Source organism: Camelus bactrianus, chromosome 12, assembly GCF_048773025.1.
Source record: "Camelus bactrianus isolate YW-2024 breed Bactrian camel chromosome 12, ASM4877302v1, whole genome shotgun sequence".
Taxonomy (NCBI): Eukaryota; Metazoa; Chordata; class Mammalia; order Artiodactyla; family Camelidae; genus Camelus; species Camelus bactrianus.
The window spans coordinates 15,284,663-15,301,442 of NC_133550.1; the positions used below are offsets into that span (position 1 = coordinate 15,284,663).

The 16,780-nt window shown below is 39.7% G+C and overlaps 1 protein-coding gene across 1 annotated transcript in view; it reads right to left on the minus strand.

The window, feature by feature from the left end:
* Positions 1 to 16,780, minus strand: part of SCN8A (sodium voltage-gated channel alpha subunit 8) — a 166,451-nt gene that overhangs the window by 55,956 nt on the left and 93,715 nt on the right. The window contains exon 12 of the mRNA XM_074374858.1: positions 6,812 to 7,174. Coding sequence (XP_074230959.1) covers positions 6,812 to 7,174 — 363 coding nt within the window. The remainder of the gene's footprint in view (positions 1 to 6,811; positions 7,175 to 16,780) is intronic.

The window sequence follows — 16,780 nt, forward strand, 5'->3', positions numbered from 1 at the left end:
TGTACACACAAAAATTAATTAAATTGGAAATTAATTAAAATTAATTTGAGCTGAATCAAAGACCTGAACCTAGAACCATACAGCTTATAGAAGAAAAATATCTTCACGATCTTGGGGACTGGCAAAGATTTCTTGGACAGGATGCAAAAAACACTGGAAAAGAAGAAAAAATAATACACTTGACTTCATCAAAATTAAAAATTTTATCTATCTTTAAATAACTTGTAACCAGAACATACTAAAAAAGTAAAAAATCAGTAAGAAAAAGATAAATAGTGCAGTTGAAAATGGACAAAAAGATCTGAACAAACGAGTAACAAAGATAAATGAGAAGACAATAAGCACATGAAAAGATGCTCCTCCTTATTAGTCACCAAAGAGATGCAGATTAAAAGCATAATAAGGTAGTATTTTATACCCACTAAAGGCTAAAACCAACACCAAATGTTGGTTAGGATATGGGCAACTGGAACTCTAGTACATTACTGGCGGGAATATTAAAGAGAATAGTACAACTATTTTGGAGAGCTATTTGGCAGTTTCTTATAAAGTTAAACATATACTTATCATATGACCTAGGAATTTCATTCTGAAATTATAAATGAAATGAAATATAAATGAAAACACTTATCTATAAAAAGAGTTGTATGAGAATGCTTCCGGCCAGCTTACTCTATCACCGCAAACTGGAAACAATCTGAATGTCCAATAAGAGGAGAATGAATAAACAAACTGCAGTATATTTATTCAATAAACTACCACTCATCAATAACAAAGAATGAACTACTGGTACAGAAAACAACATGAATATATCTCCCAAACATTTTGTTGAGTAAAGCAAAGAAAACACATTGTATGAGTTTGTAAAAATGAAAGAAAACAGATTTAGGATGATACAAATCAGAAATGGTTGTTTGGGGGCAGAGGGTTGACTAGAAATGGGAGAGTCTTCTGGCAAAGAGGGAACAACTCTCAACTGATTAGAAGCTCCTTCTCCACCTCCCTTTCATCCACATCTTCGGTAACTCTTGGGTGCCTATTACCCAATGTACTACTGCAATACTGATTATGCAGTGGAATTCCTTTGAGAAGGAATATGGAATGTAGAGCGTGTAAATATGTATAAAATATTATCTGTATTGTGGAAATTAAAAAGGTCAAACAAATGGGAAAGTCAAAGGCTATTTATTCTGAGCTTGATGTGGTGAGGGAGTCAGTCACCATCACATGCATTTTGGTGGAAACTCAAAGGCAGACAGAAGAGTAGGAAGGCTTTATAGTGAAAAAAAGAAGAGGCTTCAGGCGTGCCTGATTCAAGGCTGCTGGCAGGAAGCTTCAGGCATGTTAACTGGCAGCAGGGTAGCCGATGTGATTGGTTAGGGGTGCATATTTGGCTTTTTCTGGTCGGTCCTAAATTAGGAATAGGGACAAAAATTACAGGAGCTGTCACGTACTTGGCTAGTGTTTCTTTCTTTCCAATTAAACAAAAATCGACATAAAGTGTACAGAACATAAAATACACCATTTGAACCATTTTAAAGTATACAATTCAGTGGCTTTTAGTATATTTGCAATGTAGTACTACCATCTAATCCCAGAACATTTCCATCAGACCAAAGAAAAACATAGTACCCGTTAGTAGTCAATCCCAAGCCCCTGCCAACCAATATCTTGCTTTCTCTCTGTATGGATTTGCCTCTTCTAGACATTTCACATAAATAGAATAATACAATATGTGGCCTTTAGTGCATGGCTTCTCTCGCTTAGCATAACGATTTCAAGGTTCATTCATGTTGCAGCGTGTATCTTTCTATGGTTAAATTATATTCCATTGTAGGGATTCCACTGTATCACATTTTATTTCTCCATTCATCAGCTAGTACGTACTTGGATTGTTTCAACCTTTTAGCTATTATAAATAACGATTTTTAAGAATATTTATGTATAAATTTGTGGGTGAACACTGTTTTAAATTCCCCTGGGTATATACCGAGGAGAATTGCTGGGTCACATGGTAACTCTATGTTTAATTTTTTAAGAACTGCCAAACTGTTTTCCAAAGTGTCTGCACCATTTACTTTCTTATCAGCAATGTTGGCTACTGTTTCTGTGTCAGACTATGGCCAACTGAAGGGAAGAAAACCTGGAGCAGACTCTCTCCCATGTAAAGCAGCTTCACAGTCACATCCCACCTAGAATCTGCTTGGGATTCCGTGAGATATGTCTCTGCTATTGGCTCTGCTGCCCAATTCTCATCACCTGGGAGGCGGGGAGAAGGCATCTTCCTCCAACAACGCTGAGACCCAAGGTCCAGAGGAAAGATCACATAGTCTTTCTCTCCCCTCCCTTAGCTCTTCAGGTCGTTTTTTTGGCAAATGGAGATGTCTATTTTTGTTTGTTCTGTTTTGCCAGGCAAGAAGGAGGAGAATTAACAACTTTTTAAAGTCAGGAGGCTCTGTCTTCTTCAAATTCAGCCCCTAAGGAGCCTTGGTGCAAAACTATCAGTAACAGAGGAAGCAACTGAGAAGCTTAATTACTTTAACCCAGTACAAATTTGTCCCATTTCTCTTAACTCAACACAAAGAGTATTAGGCACTTAGCCACTGACTTTCTACCTCCTAAATTGCAGTGTCCTTCTCAGACAGATGCCCTACAGGAGCTGCAGAAGGCAGGTTCTGCCCAAGGAAGCTTAGCGTGTTACTGATTTTAAACTGCTTTTACATGGAAACACATAACTGGAAATTTATCAGCCAGTCACCTTTCTTGGAACTAAAATTTACAGCATTCTAGAAGTGGCCTTAGAACCTAGCCATTTACCTCCTGTTCAAGACTTTCTAAATTTTTGTAGTCTGCCTTAAAATAACTGTACAGCAATTTCTCCTTCTCAAAGGATCTTTAGAATCATAGAAGAAATTCGACTCTCTCCAAGTCAAGCAATTTGGTAGAAATCCCACTGTCTACTTCTCAGGGCCAAAAAAGTATAGGAAAAGGAATGGAAACTGGCTTTCTGAATACCAAGGAGGGGCCAAGTAATACGCTTCACATTTTATAATTGTTACAACATTTAATCTTCAAATAGCCCTAAACAAAGGTCCTTTTATCTCTTTTTTTGCAGATAAGGAAATGAATGGGCTTAGAGAGGTCAGATTAATTTTTCAGGATCACATGAATAAATAAAGAACCCAGGCTTCATGGTTAGCACAGTGTAATGGTTAATGGTTAACGCTCTGGAGTTAGATTGCTCGGATTCAAATCCTAACTCCACTACTTACTATGCAAACTTGGACAAGTTACTTTATTTCTTTAAGTCTTGGTTTCCCCCTCAGTAAAATGCAGACAACAGTAGTATCTAACTCAGAGGGCGGGGGCTGTGAGCGTTGAAAGAGATAATGCTTGTATACTCACAAATGATTTCTGAGTTACATGTGATTTGGGGATGGTCAGTGGCACCTGCTTCCTTTATGAGTGAAGAGCAACGATTTTCCAGCTCGGAGATGAAGATGTGGGAAAAGTCCCCTGTCCTCTGCTTCAGCAAGTGCAAAAGTGAAAATTCTCAAACTATCAAAAAATCATCACCACTTAATCACAACTGAAAAATTAATGAAGATGCAAAATAGTTTTTGATGATATTCTAATGAGGTGATGGCTGGATGTCTTTTTTAATAGGAAATACAGTATTTCTTAATCTGAGCCTAAAAAAAAAATACAGATGTGGCACAGCCCAAGCATTAACATTGTGTGAGAACAGCTTGTGGACCACTGACAGCTCCAGCACCACTCCATAAAGCACGAGCCAGTAACTGGAAGCACTCTGACGGTCCAGGCAAAGCCAGGTTAATCTGCGGCTGCACACGTATCCAAAATGTTTTGACAGTGAGACTCACTATACCTTAGCCCAAAGAGGTATTAATTGCTCATTTGGCCTGGGCTGCAAATAATATGACCATATTAATCCCTTCTAAGATAAACGACTGTTTTCCTACTTTCAAATAAGCAGTCAGGAAGGCCTCTTGGCATCAGGAAGCCCTTGGTTCCATTTCCACAAGTCATGAAATCTCTGAGTCTGTCTGTTAATAGGATAAAACCACCTACTGAATGGGGAGGTTCTAAGAATTAAATGAGATCATGCACACAAAGTGCTTTGCACAGTGCAGTCAGAACGCAGTATACAATAGCTATAATTATTAGGTCCATTGTAGAAAACCACAAAGAACAGAAAACTGCAAGGGAGAAAAGTCGCTAAGAATTTCCCTTCCCAAAGGCAACTACTGTTAACTTTTACTCAGTCATCTTTTTTCTATACGCAGTTTGCCTTTATATAGATCTGATACCATACCACACAAACTACATGCATTCTGTTTTTGTTTTGTTTTGTCTTTTGGGCCTATTAATAGAACTTAGATATTCTCCCACACCATTAGCAACCAGGAGGTGCTTCTTTATGGCTTCTAACAAGATAGTTTTTCCTAGTTATAAAGCCCTTGGGAATGATACAGTCTTGCCTCATCTCATCTTCTTGCCACTTTGGGATCTGACCTCCTGGCCTTGGGAATCCTCAAGTGTCACCATCATTATCCGGCGCCACTCCAAAGACTCTCCTAAGTGCTTACAGGGTGTTGAGTGTGCAGGACCCCCAAAACCCAGCATTCTGTCAGCCACAACAGCCTTACATTACACAGCCATCTGCTCAACTGCCTCACAAATTCTTCTCCCACACTATATAACAGAAGCTTTTAAAAAAACAAAAACAAAACCCGCAAACCTGCTCATCTGCCTTTAAGCTGAAGTTCAAGCTCCTTCTTCCTGGACACTTTTTCTAATGCCTTTCTCTTCAAAGAAAAAGCAAGATATATTATTCGGCTTAAATATTTTTAAAAACTGCTAGGATATCAATTTTACTTTGGGTCTCAACATTTGAATTGTGTCAACTGTAATGTCCATGCTGACCCCCCCCTCATTCTTCAGTGATAATCACCTTTTGTTTTTTCAGAGAATATAAGTATCTATCTAATTGTGGAGCCCAAAATTTACATCTAGACATAGAATTAGCGAAAATCAAAAATTGTATTTACAGTAAAGATACTCATCCATGACATTTATTTTGGCCAACTATCTGATCTGGGGGGGGGCCTTTGGAACCACTGTTTGTCATTATTATTGAGCCTATTATTCTTGGTCTTAAACAAACAGTTCTCTAGAAGAGCAATGGCCATGTGACTGGGCCGAGAAGACATTAAAATGAACTGAGAAACGGAAGACTGGGGTTTCTGAAAGGTCTAGGATTCTGGTTCTATCAATGGTGAGCTGTGTAACTGCAAGGAGCACAAATTCTCTGAGCCTGTTTCCCCATCTCAAAGACAGGGATAATCAGCTCCACTTTGTCACCCTTATGGGATTTTTATTCAGAATAAATAATGTACGTAAAAGTAATCTGTAGCTTGTAAAGAGCTACACAAACTTAAGAGGGAAGATGTTTTGCTTTTAAATGAAAAGGCAGGAAGAGAAAGGACAATGGCAAATATCCTAACTGCCTTCTGAATTTGTATCTGTACAGTCAAAAACTGTCCTAAAAACAGATCATTCTGAATAATTCCACCCTTGATTGTCCAGTTTTCCTCCACCCATGCAGCATGCTAATTAAAGGGTTGGCTATCTTCATGCTGTGTTAGAGGAAACTGAAGTGTTAGAACAAAACAGACCGACATGCTATCTCAAGAAGCTTAGACCAGCTAAGGAGGGACTGAGGAAGGTTGAGGAGTTACAGGTACAAAGGGTTAGGATCATTAGGTTATAAGAATTTAAAACTAGGAAAAAGGTACAAACAGCTTAGAATCTAAAGAAATGTTGAGATGGCTTTTCTCAAAGAGGGGAGCCATTATCCTAACCCCTAGACAAGTGATTTTGTGAAGCTATTATATGCAACTCCTCCAGAGCCTGACATTTGATTACATTTAAAATTCATCTTTCTCTTCCCTTTTCCTTCCTCCCCCATATACCATGTGTTCTTGCCCCAACCTCCTACTTTCCCCTCCTTTGATTTATTTCTATCTCAACCCCTTTTAAATGTCTAGGTCCAGTTTTCCACTGGTTTCCTTAACCTCTCCTTGCCTGGCTCTCCCAGTGCCTACTTCCCACCCTCAGCATTATGCCCGCACATTCCTCTTCGGAAAAAATCACATCTCATTCTTGGAGAGGAGACTAAGAAAATTATTCAAAGTTATGCTACTTTTTCTTTTTAATATAGAAGGCTAAGAGCTTTAAATTCCAAGCTGTTCCCCTATAAGGAGGGAGGACGTGGGGGAAAGGAAGCAGTGGTAGTTCCAAACCCGCTCAGACTTGGTCATTGGTGGTGGCAGACGCCCTTCTCATTCCATCTGGGCAGGATCCGCTGGCCAGAGGCATTCAGTCAAAGCAGGTGGGCAGAGGGAAAGAGAGAGGCAGACAGAGACGTGCAAAGATGGAGAGAAAGAAAAAAGAGGTAAAATAAAGGGAAGAGTTGATGGGGAAAGGGCAAAAGTCAGAAACAAGAAAGGAAGATGGGGAAAATAAAGCAAGGAATAAAGTAACAGAGAAAACAGGGCGTGTAAAGGGGGAGGGCTCAAGAGAGAAACAGAAACAAATGAGGAGGGAGAAAACAGAAGTGGTTGTGGGTAGAGACAAGAGTCAGGATGGAGTGTAGCAGAGGGACCAGCGGAATGGGCAGAACAGGGAGAGAAGAGAGGAAGGGAGCGGGAGAGACTGCCATGCCTAGCCTCGGTCTACTTGTTTACTTCCTTACACTGTCATCAGTAGCTGCCTTATCTATTTTCACCTCTGGCAGGAGACGCCCGCTGATGTGGGAGCCGGGGCCGCCGATGAGGGACACCACGCCGTTGCAGTCCACGGTGCTGTTGCGCTTGACGCTGCGCCGCAGGCTGGGGAAGATGCGCGAGGAGCGGCTGCCCTGGCTGTAGCCGCTGTAGCCGCTGTAGCTGCTGCGGCGCTCGCGGGCCCGGATGGGGATGAAGAGCGAGTCCCGGCGGCCCTCGCTCTCCTCCACCGTGCTGTGCTCGTCGTCCGCAAACTCGTTCTCCGAGCCCGGGTCCCGGAACCGCCCCGGGCCCCTGAAGCTGAAGATGCTGCTTTTGCTGTTGTGGCGGGAGAGGAATGGGGAGCCCGGGATGCTGAGCAGTGACTGTAGAGACAGGAAGAGAGGGAGACAGAGAGGCAGTCATGAGACAGGAGTCGGGAAGGGGACCCCACAGACGATGAGCAAAGGAGCCATCCTTGCATTCCTGTTAATCAGAACACAGGTGTTTTTAGAAAGCAATCCAGATGTTGAATTTCTGTTGTTCAGTACCCATCATGACTCACTTCTTATTGCCTCATACCCTTGAGGCACACGTCTTTGACCCATTAACCATTCAGAAGTTCTATGCCCTGTTCACCCATGCATGGAAACGGTGCTTTTATCTCATGTTGTATGCAGCGAATCACCGGGAAATTCATCAATGTCTAGTTCTCATTACTATGAGCTCCCGTGAAGTGTGCCTTTAATTCACCAAGTTAGACTTCAGGCCACACTTGGCAAAAGGAGAGAATTTAGAAGTGCCCAGTCATGTGCTGCTCTCTCAATGGGTACCACCTGCCCTGGAGGTTTTTAAGAACTATGCTAACAGTGTTCTTCAAGTTTTTTACTTTGGTGTAAAATGGTATCTGTCCCCTCCTACTCTATTTTAAAGTCAATTATGTTTTTAATCTTAAGTTTACATATTTGTAAATTATATAATTCCCAGCAATGACATTTTAAAATAAAATTCTTATATACCACTTAGAAATTTTCCTCATTTCTTTTTCTCCTTCAGCTTATACTTCCACATTCTACATTCCCTGAAGAATTTTATGCTAATGTATATTTTTATGCCTGAATGTATTTTATTGATCACCTTTAAATACTTTTCTGCAACAAAAAATTTATAAATAAACTGTACTTAAAATTTAAAAAATTCTCCTGTGATCATGAGTCTCTAAGAATTTTTAAATTTCTCCTGAATTGAGTTTTTATTATAATTCTTATTAATACAATGGATCACAAATATATTCTACATTTTACAAGTATTTACTCAGCTTAAAAAGAATTTTATTAAAATATATCTCAATGAGATGAGTTTTTTTTTTAAATTGGTGTTTTGGTGTTTAAATATTTGGAGATAGTATTACTTATTATTAGAACCAGACATGGCTCAACATTAACCCCTCTGCTCCCTTCTAATATTAGATTTTAAGTGCTGAGAAACCTGTTACCACATGGAACAGAAGGATTTTGTTAGAGTAATGTCAATTCTTTGAACTCCTTCCAAGTTATATGCCAAAATTACATACTAAGCTATCAGCAAAATTTATCTTAATTATCTATCAGCTGACAATTAAATCAAGTCCTTACCAGAAACTGACAGAACACTGTAAACTGTCTATACTTCAATAAAGTTAAAAAAAAAAAATCAAGCCCTCTTTCAATTTTGTTGAAAGTATAGAACTGAAAACCACTCAACCTGCCAACGGGTTTGTTACCTAGTTGTTAGAAATATTCCATTTCCTAATTCCTAGGGATATTAAAAGGCTTTATTTATTATTTACTATTATATCAGTACCTCTTACAGGGGTTATTCTTTTACTTTAAAGGAACCTTATTTAACTCAACAGAAAATGCTGGAATAATCAAAATATTGTCAATTTCTATATATCATTGCCAAGTTAATTTTTTAATAAAATGATTTTTAGCTTATCACATGATTTAAAGATATTTTCATCAAAACCTTAAAGCCACAGGTTTAGCTCATTTAATTTACAAAAATGCCTACCACATGATCTAATTAGCAAAGCCAGTCCCCACTGTCAAAGCAATTGGCCAAATCAGACTTATTTTCATTGGAAAAAGTATGACCTCCTGTTTCATTTTTAATAATTGTATTAGTATGTATCCCAGGGACATCTGCCCTGCTCCTGAACTTAAAACATCCCAAATGTCCCTGATCATAACTCTATAGTTCACTCTTAAAAGAAGCATGTGATAGGTAAATTCGAAAAGTGTTACAATGGATTTAAGTTTCGTAGATTAAAGAAAACTTTGTAGATGTTAATATAATCAATTGTCTCTTTCTCTGGCACCCTCAAAGATTTTTATACCTTAGGGCAATACACCACTTAGGATTTGGGATAGTAGAGAAGTACGCCTTCCTTTTATAAAGTGGGAGAAGGTTGACTATGAAAAGAAAAGTGGAAAAGGAGAACTGGTGTGACTTTGGACCAAAAGGCTAACCTTAGGCACAGGAATATGTAACTTAAAGATCTGGAAATCAGGGTCCTTAAAACTGTGCTTGGAAATTCTTCAAGTGCCCCAAGGGGATGCAATCCCAGTTTGAGGACCACTGCTCTGAGAGAATGAAACTTCACAAGCTGACCTCGGACAATCCTCCTTGCTACCCTGAGATACTTAGTTTGCCCAATTATGATTTTGAAGGAACTTCGGAGATAACTTTTAACTACATAGGATTTTTGCCTTAGAGTTTAGGCCTTAACCTTTTTGTAAAACGATTCCACTGTGAAAGTTCTAGAATTATGCCAAAACAGTGTATATAATAAAAGTGCTAAATAAACCTTTTAAAATAATACTTTTGCTGATAACCCCGGAATGGCTGTAGGGCTCCTCTTTACTATTCTCATCCTTTTTGTTACCGAGAACCCCACTTCTAGTTCTAGATTCAAAATGATCCCAGTTCCACTCTCTCCCTACGACGTACAAAGCCCCCATGCCCAGATGGGTACATTTTCTTTGGATATTTCTAGTTTTGTCATCCTTCATTCCCTCACCTGTATTTCCCTTGTTATGTAGAGTCTTTTCCTGCCTTGGCTTGAAGCAACTCACAAATCTCTGAGATAATCAATGACTGTGATCACTGGGAGCCACATCAAGAAAACCATTAATCATACATCATCTTCTATAAAAGTTATTGTTAAATCAAACCATATGCTATATATAGGCCTCGAGAACAGAGGATGCAGGCATGCCACATCTCTGACCCTTTTCCTGATCACCGTGACTTGTTTTGCTCTTCCGCACCATCTCTGCACAAGGGAGGAGGAGCTGCATTGGTCAGATTCCAGAATGTTCCCCGGGTCTCATTTATGAGTGGATGGTGTCACTGTGTATTAAAAGGGCACACAGGGCCAGCTCTTACACTTCCTTCTCGATGTTGTTGGACTGGTAAAGGGATCAGGGCCTCCTCCAGCTTCCTGCCTGCTATTCCTCTCCTTACACATATGTTTGGGTGCCCTCACTGATTCATTTCCCTGAACCAGTTCTCAAAGTGTGATTCACAGATCAAGGCTAGTATATGATCTGCTACTGGTTTGCAATGAGATAGTAAAAAAATAGAAGCATTTAGAAATTTTAATAGCATTTAGACAATATCCAAGAATGATAATTTTTCAAGAAATTTATTGTAATTATACTTTACAAGAGTATCGTTCATGAAGAATTGGGAAAAACAGAATCTGGTCCTTCACTAGAGAGACTGAGAAGCACTTCTCTAAACAAAGTGGCTGGCCAGAAGATTGGTAAGTGTCTCAGAATGTACCTATGATTTTGTTTTCATCAGGTGTGGTAAGGTGACAGACACAGAGCCAAGTGCCTTTGAAAGAAGAGTTTATTACTTATAGTGCCACAGCGTGCTACACAGGGCCTCATGGGGCAGTACTGGAGTCAGCCAGGAGGCAGAAGGAGCGAAGGGAAAAGCACGGCCCAGGGCCTTTACTGTGGTTTCCTCAGGAAGCAATGGGCGAGGCAGAGTAGGCAGATTGGAACAAGTGTAGAACTGGACAGTCTGAATAATTTCAGACAGGCTCTGGGCTATCAGATCAGTCCTGTAAGTCCTGGCCCTGGAGTGATTTAGGGCATGAGAAATACTGCCTTGGTGTGTGAGTCAGATAGAGGGAGGCTGGCGATAAGGGTCCTAGACTGGTTGATCTGCACATGAAAGGCATACTTCCTAGCAAGTTGTTGGCTATCTCTAGGAACTGGCGCTCGGAGGGGCAGTCTCTCGCCAGTCAGCAAAGCTCCTTACATGTCAAAGCATCATAAAATACGGAAAATAAAAAAATTGCCTCGCTCCTCACAGCAAGCTCCCCTGGGCCGAATCTGTGATTTTCATTAGGCCAGTGCTGGGTGCTGACACTACCTGATACATTAAGCCTTCACATGAGGAAAGAGGTTTGACTCTTATTTGCAAATGATCATTAAATACCTATTGCGTGCTAAGTGATACGGATACAGTGGTGAACAAGACATGCAACATAGTCCCTGCCCTCTAGAAACCTGTAGCCTAGTAGGAAATACTGTATACTATATGAGATCTAACATACCTGACTATTCTTAACTGACAGGAAAGTGATAAGGAAGATAATGACCAATTCAGTGACCCACGAACACTTGGGAAATCAGGATCCTGAGACAATACATACTAAAAGGAAACAGTTTATCTATTATTCTGTAATTCTTCGACCCATTCTTGGCAAAAAGATCTGACGGCAATGAATGTGGAAGGGGGAATGATGACTTGCCCCATTTCTCCTTGTACCCAGTAGCTAATCCTGACTGAGCCAATTCTTCAAGGAGATACATCCTGGAGGCGGCCACCCCAGGCCCTCCTCAATCTCAATTTTCCTGGATTGGAGGGTTTCAGTGATGACTTAGGACCCATGGCTCTATTAACTCCTGGGATCCAGACCAGTTCATGAGATGGGTCTTGTTTTCAAAATCTTTCCAGTCAACAAACCAGAAGCTTCTGGTCCTTTTCAGATAGTCAAATCACAGCTAACTAAAAATACTACCTGAGGTCTAGGTGTTTACTTGGGAGAATAGCTCTGGGGTGTTCTCGATTTGAAGGAGTGGCCCTCACGTTACACGGAAAAATTAACTGGGAATTTCAGGGCATTCACGTCAGCTATGTATTGGGATAAGGCTTAAGAATGACTGGGATGTTTAGAATGTAATAAATTGACTATTTAAATGTTCTGTTTCCATGTCATGTTTCACTTTTTCTTCACTTTACTTTTTCTTTCCAACACAGCAATGGTTCTTAAAATGTGGTCTGGGAACTCCTGGGGCCCTTTCGACCCTTTTGTGGAGAGGGGGGATATCACAAGATTAAAACTATTTCATAATAATACTAAGATGATATCTGCCTTCATCACTCTCATTTTTTTTTTTAATGGAGGTACTGGGGATTGAACCCAGGACCTCATGAATGCTAAACAAGCACTCTACCACTGAGCTATACCCTCCCTACTTCATTCTCATTTTCTTACAGTTATATAGTCAACTCTGTGAGCCTGACAGTTTCACAGTATTTAAAAACTTTTTTGATGCGATTGATAGTGATAATGTATGTGATTTTTAAATACTGTGTGTTAGTACTTGGAAGATCTATAAAACTCAGTGACCCAGTATTTCCCAAATGATCAATGCAGGATGCTACAAATCATGTATGAGTTCAAGATCTACGGTGCAAAATACAACAAAGGATTTTAATGTAACAGAGTACCAAGTTACTGATACACTTTTAGATTACAGGATGCAACAAATCATTTAAAAATCTACCACTATCCAGTTTTGGAATAGCATAAAAGAAGGATATTTATAATGATCTGAAAAAGGCTATTTAAATATTCCTCCCTTTTCCAACTATATCTGTATGAAACTAGATTTTCTTTAAATAATTCAACCAAAAAATACTGCAACAGACTAAATGTAGGTATGATAGCTCAGCTATCTCCTATTAGACCACAGATTACAGAGATTTGCAATAATGTAAACAGTACCACTTTCTCCACTAAATTTTTTTTCGATTCGGAAAACAGTTAATTTTTATAAAAATATGTATGATTTATATATGTATATGTTAAACATATAATGAGTTTTTCATTATTTTTAAATAAATCAGTTAACAAATATTTTTAAATTAATTATAATTTCTAATACAATCAATTAAAAGCACATTTTAAAAAAGTTCTTTGGGGGTCCTCGATGATTTTTAAAGATTATAAAGGGGTCCTAACACCAAAAAGTTTGAGAACTGTTACAACCGATTAATTAAAATACTTTGCAAAAATGGATTCAATCTAACATTTATAAACTCACCTAAATCCTAAAAACACAGTAGTAATTTTAGAGAGAAGTGGGCAGGAGCTAGGTTGGGCAGCCATCTCAAGAGGATCCCAGCAGATCTGCGGTACAGGGAACGGACATACACTTGAACTGTGTGGTGGGAAAACTGAAGCCACATCCACTGTTAAGCCGTGTAACAGATGACCGTGTACGCGTGGAGATGAGTGGGGAGGGCATGGCTCTAGACTGCAGTACAAGGTTTGCAGGCAGAAGGACCTGATTCAAATCTCGACTCCAACACCTACTAGCTGTATAACCTTAGATAAATTAGTCAATCTCTCTAGGCCTCAGTTTCCTCAACTATTCTTCCAGAAAAAATTAGAGAAACTGCAGGAGAGTCCTAGGACAAAGAATATGACTACAGCGTGGGGCTTCTAAGCAAGTCTTGGCAGTCAGCCATGGCCTCTAGGAATCCACAGGTTTTTTCAGATGGGGAAATTAGAGGAAGTGAACATTTTCATGCAAAGGAGGACATCTCAAAAGACTAGCTTTATTTTTTGAACTAGGGAGCAATCAGAGTAACTCTGCGCTGAAGCCTACAGATTAATCAGAGACCACTGAACACCAAGGTGTTAACGGCACTAACGGATGCATTAACTAGCTCAGCCATGGCTCTCAACACGGGGGTTCGATTACAACAAAGCTGCAATCACACTTTTCCCCAAAAGAGGCTGAACTAGGAGAAAGATGAGCTGAAGGTGAGACAAAGATGCTTCCAGGCCATAAAGAACTCCCAGTAGGGGTTAAATCAGATTTATAAAAGTCCTCCATTCATTTTCCCAACAAATATCCGAATGTGCGTAGAAGCAGGCCTGGACTTTAGGACTTTATCTAAGAAAGGAGAGGATATGAACATTATTAAACATAAAATCACATAGAGAAAAAAGCAACACATAATGGGAGGGCATGGCTCAGTGGTAGAGCATGTGCTTAGCACGCATGAGGTCCTGGGTTCAATCCCCAGCACCTCCATTAAAAAAAAAAAAAGGCAAAACATAAAGAGGTATGTATAAAACATAATGGAAAGATGAAATGATAATCTCCAATTGGGTGCAGGATGGGGGAGGGAGAGGGAAGGTTTCTTGAGAGAAGGATGTGAAGAATAAGCATAATGTGGATATTCAGAGATGGGAAGAAACAGGTCATCATAGAGAAGCTGTTTCTGGAGCAAAACAGAGGGTCTAAAACAAACATCATAATGAGAAGCATCTCGTAGCTCATTCTGGTGTGAGTACAGGGTGCCTGATGGGGCACAGTGACCGTGACTGGAGACTGACAAGGTAGGCTGTGTCCGGGAAAGGGCCAGTGCTATGAATTCCGTGCTGAAGGGTTGGGACTTCACTAGCAAACAGGGAATTCTCTAGGGCAATTCCCTCTCCCGTTCTTCTTAATAACTATTCTAAACTGTCAATAGTTTCTTAAATCTCCCAATTCAACCTCTTGTTCTCTTCGATGAGATTTTTAATTTCCTATGTTATTGAAAACGAGAAGCTGTCAGGTGTCATCTTCCTCAACTTCCTACTCCCCACTACAAACTTACCCACACACACCTGACCCCACTGCTCTCATGTTTTGGGGGACAAGGTGCCCGTTTTCTGTTAGAGACTACATCTATTTTCACATCTCCCAAGACTGTGCTCTATTTTCTTTTCTATTCTACTCCATTTTCCACTTCCATCTCCCCCTCAAGAGACTATAAAAATGCTTGTTTTCACCCATATTCTTTAAAGAAGTTTGAATGAGAAGTCTCCACTTCCCACTCAATACGGCATCCATCCTTGCCCTGAGCTAAAATGTGTCTTTAACGCTGTCAGTGACTTCTGCTGCCAAATCCAATGGACATTTCCAATTCTGATCTCATGAAGTGTCTCTGTTAAGTTTCAACCCGTTGATCACTCCCCTACTTTCTCCAACCTTTGTGTTCTCCAGGCCTGGCTGAACACCCACTTCTCTGAGCACCTCTAATGACCGTTCACTTGTTTTTCTTCATGAGCTCCGTCTCCAATGCCCATCAGTGGTCATGTGGCATCGCTGGCCCACTGTTCTGTCACCTGACGGGGTCTCTGAGTCATCTCATCATGTCTCATGGTTTCAATCACTGCCTCTCAGCTCAGGACCTCTTCCCTGGGCTATCATTTGATTATTTTTGTGTCTAAAAGACCTCTCTGCTTGGTTTTCCAACAAACCAAACTTGGGATGTCCAAACTGGAACATACTTTTCTTCTAAACCTGGAATGTCCTTTCTTCCATCTTACTGCTCCCTCACCAAAATATACATGTACTACCTAATTCCTGTTTATCTTTTATTTACCTTCCCCAGAAAATCTTTGTTGAACCTCCAGGTTGGGATAGATCTGTGCCCTCCAAAACACCCCAGCATATCTCAATGATGGAATAATACCATTAATGCTATTACACAAATAATTTTTTTTTAATGTATCTGGCTGCCCCATTACACTGTAGGCTCCCTAGGGCAGGGGCAGTGTTCTAACCACCTTTCAATCTCTAGAACCTAGCACAAGCCTTGACACGTGGTGGGCATTCCACAAACACCTGTGATGAATGATGAGAGATGTGTTTTAGGAAGTGATCTGCAGACAAAATATAAAACATTAAGGAGAAAGAGAAAGACGAGAGAGAGTGAAACTGCACTGGAACTTCAGTAGAACAAAATAATACAAAAGTCTGAACTAAAACAGGATTAACAGGAATAGAAAGAAGGGATTTTGCTGTGATAAAATGAACTGGACTAGCAAAAGATTGAACTAGGCAAGAAGAAGCACAATGAAACATCTCTGGGAAACAAGAAGAGACACTGCCATAACTGGTAACTATAATCTATTCTATGCTTTACAAATCTTCTTTAAATGGCCTAAAAATTGGATTTTGGTAATATTTTTTGAAATCCAAAAATATCTCTTATGTGATGAAATTTATAGTAAAACAATGATCAGTTAAGTATCCATAAGTCCTCTCCCCTCTCTTTCTCTTAGTTTCCCCACTTAAAAAAGCTGGGTATCAAAATGGATCAAAGACTTAAACATAAGACAAGATACAATAAACTTCCTAGAAGAAAATATAGGCAAAATATTATCTGACATACATCTCAAAAATGCTCTTCTAGGGCAGTCTACCCAAGCAATAGAAATAAAAGCAAGAATAAACAAATGGGACATAATTAAACTTACAAGCTTCTGCATAGCAAAGGAAACCATAAGTAAAACAAAACGACAACCTACGGAATGGGAGAACATTTTTGCAAACAAAACCGACAAAGGCTTGATCTCCAGATATATATATATATAGCTCACACGACTTAATAAGAAAAAAAAAAAAACCCAATCCAAAAATGGGCAGAAGACCAAAACAAGCAATTCTCCAAGGAAGAAATACAAATGATTAATAGACACATGAAAAATGCTCAATATCACTAATCGTCAGAGAAATGCAAATCAAAACTACGATGAGGTATCACCTCACACCAGTCAGAATGGCCATCATTCAAAAGTCCACAAATGACAAATGCTGGAGAGGCTGTGGAGAAAAGGGAATTCTTCTACACTGCTGGTGGGAATG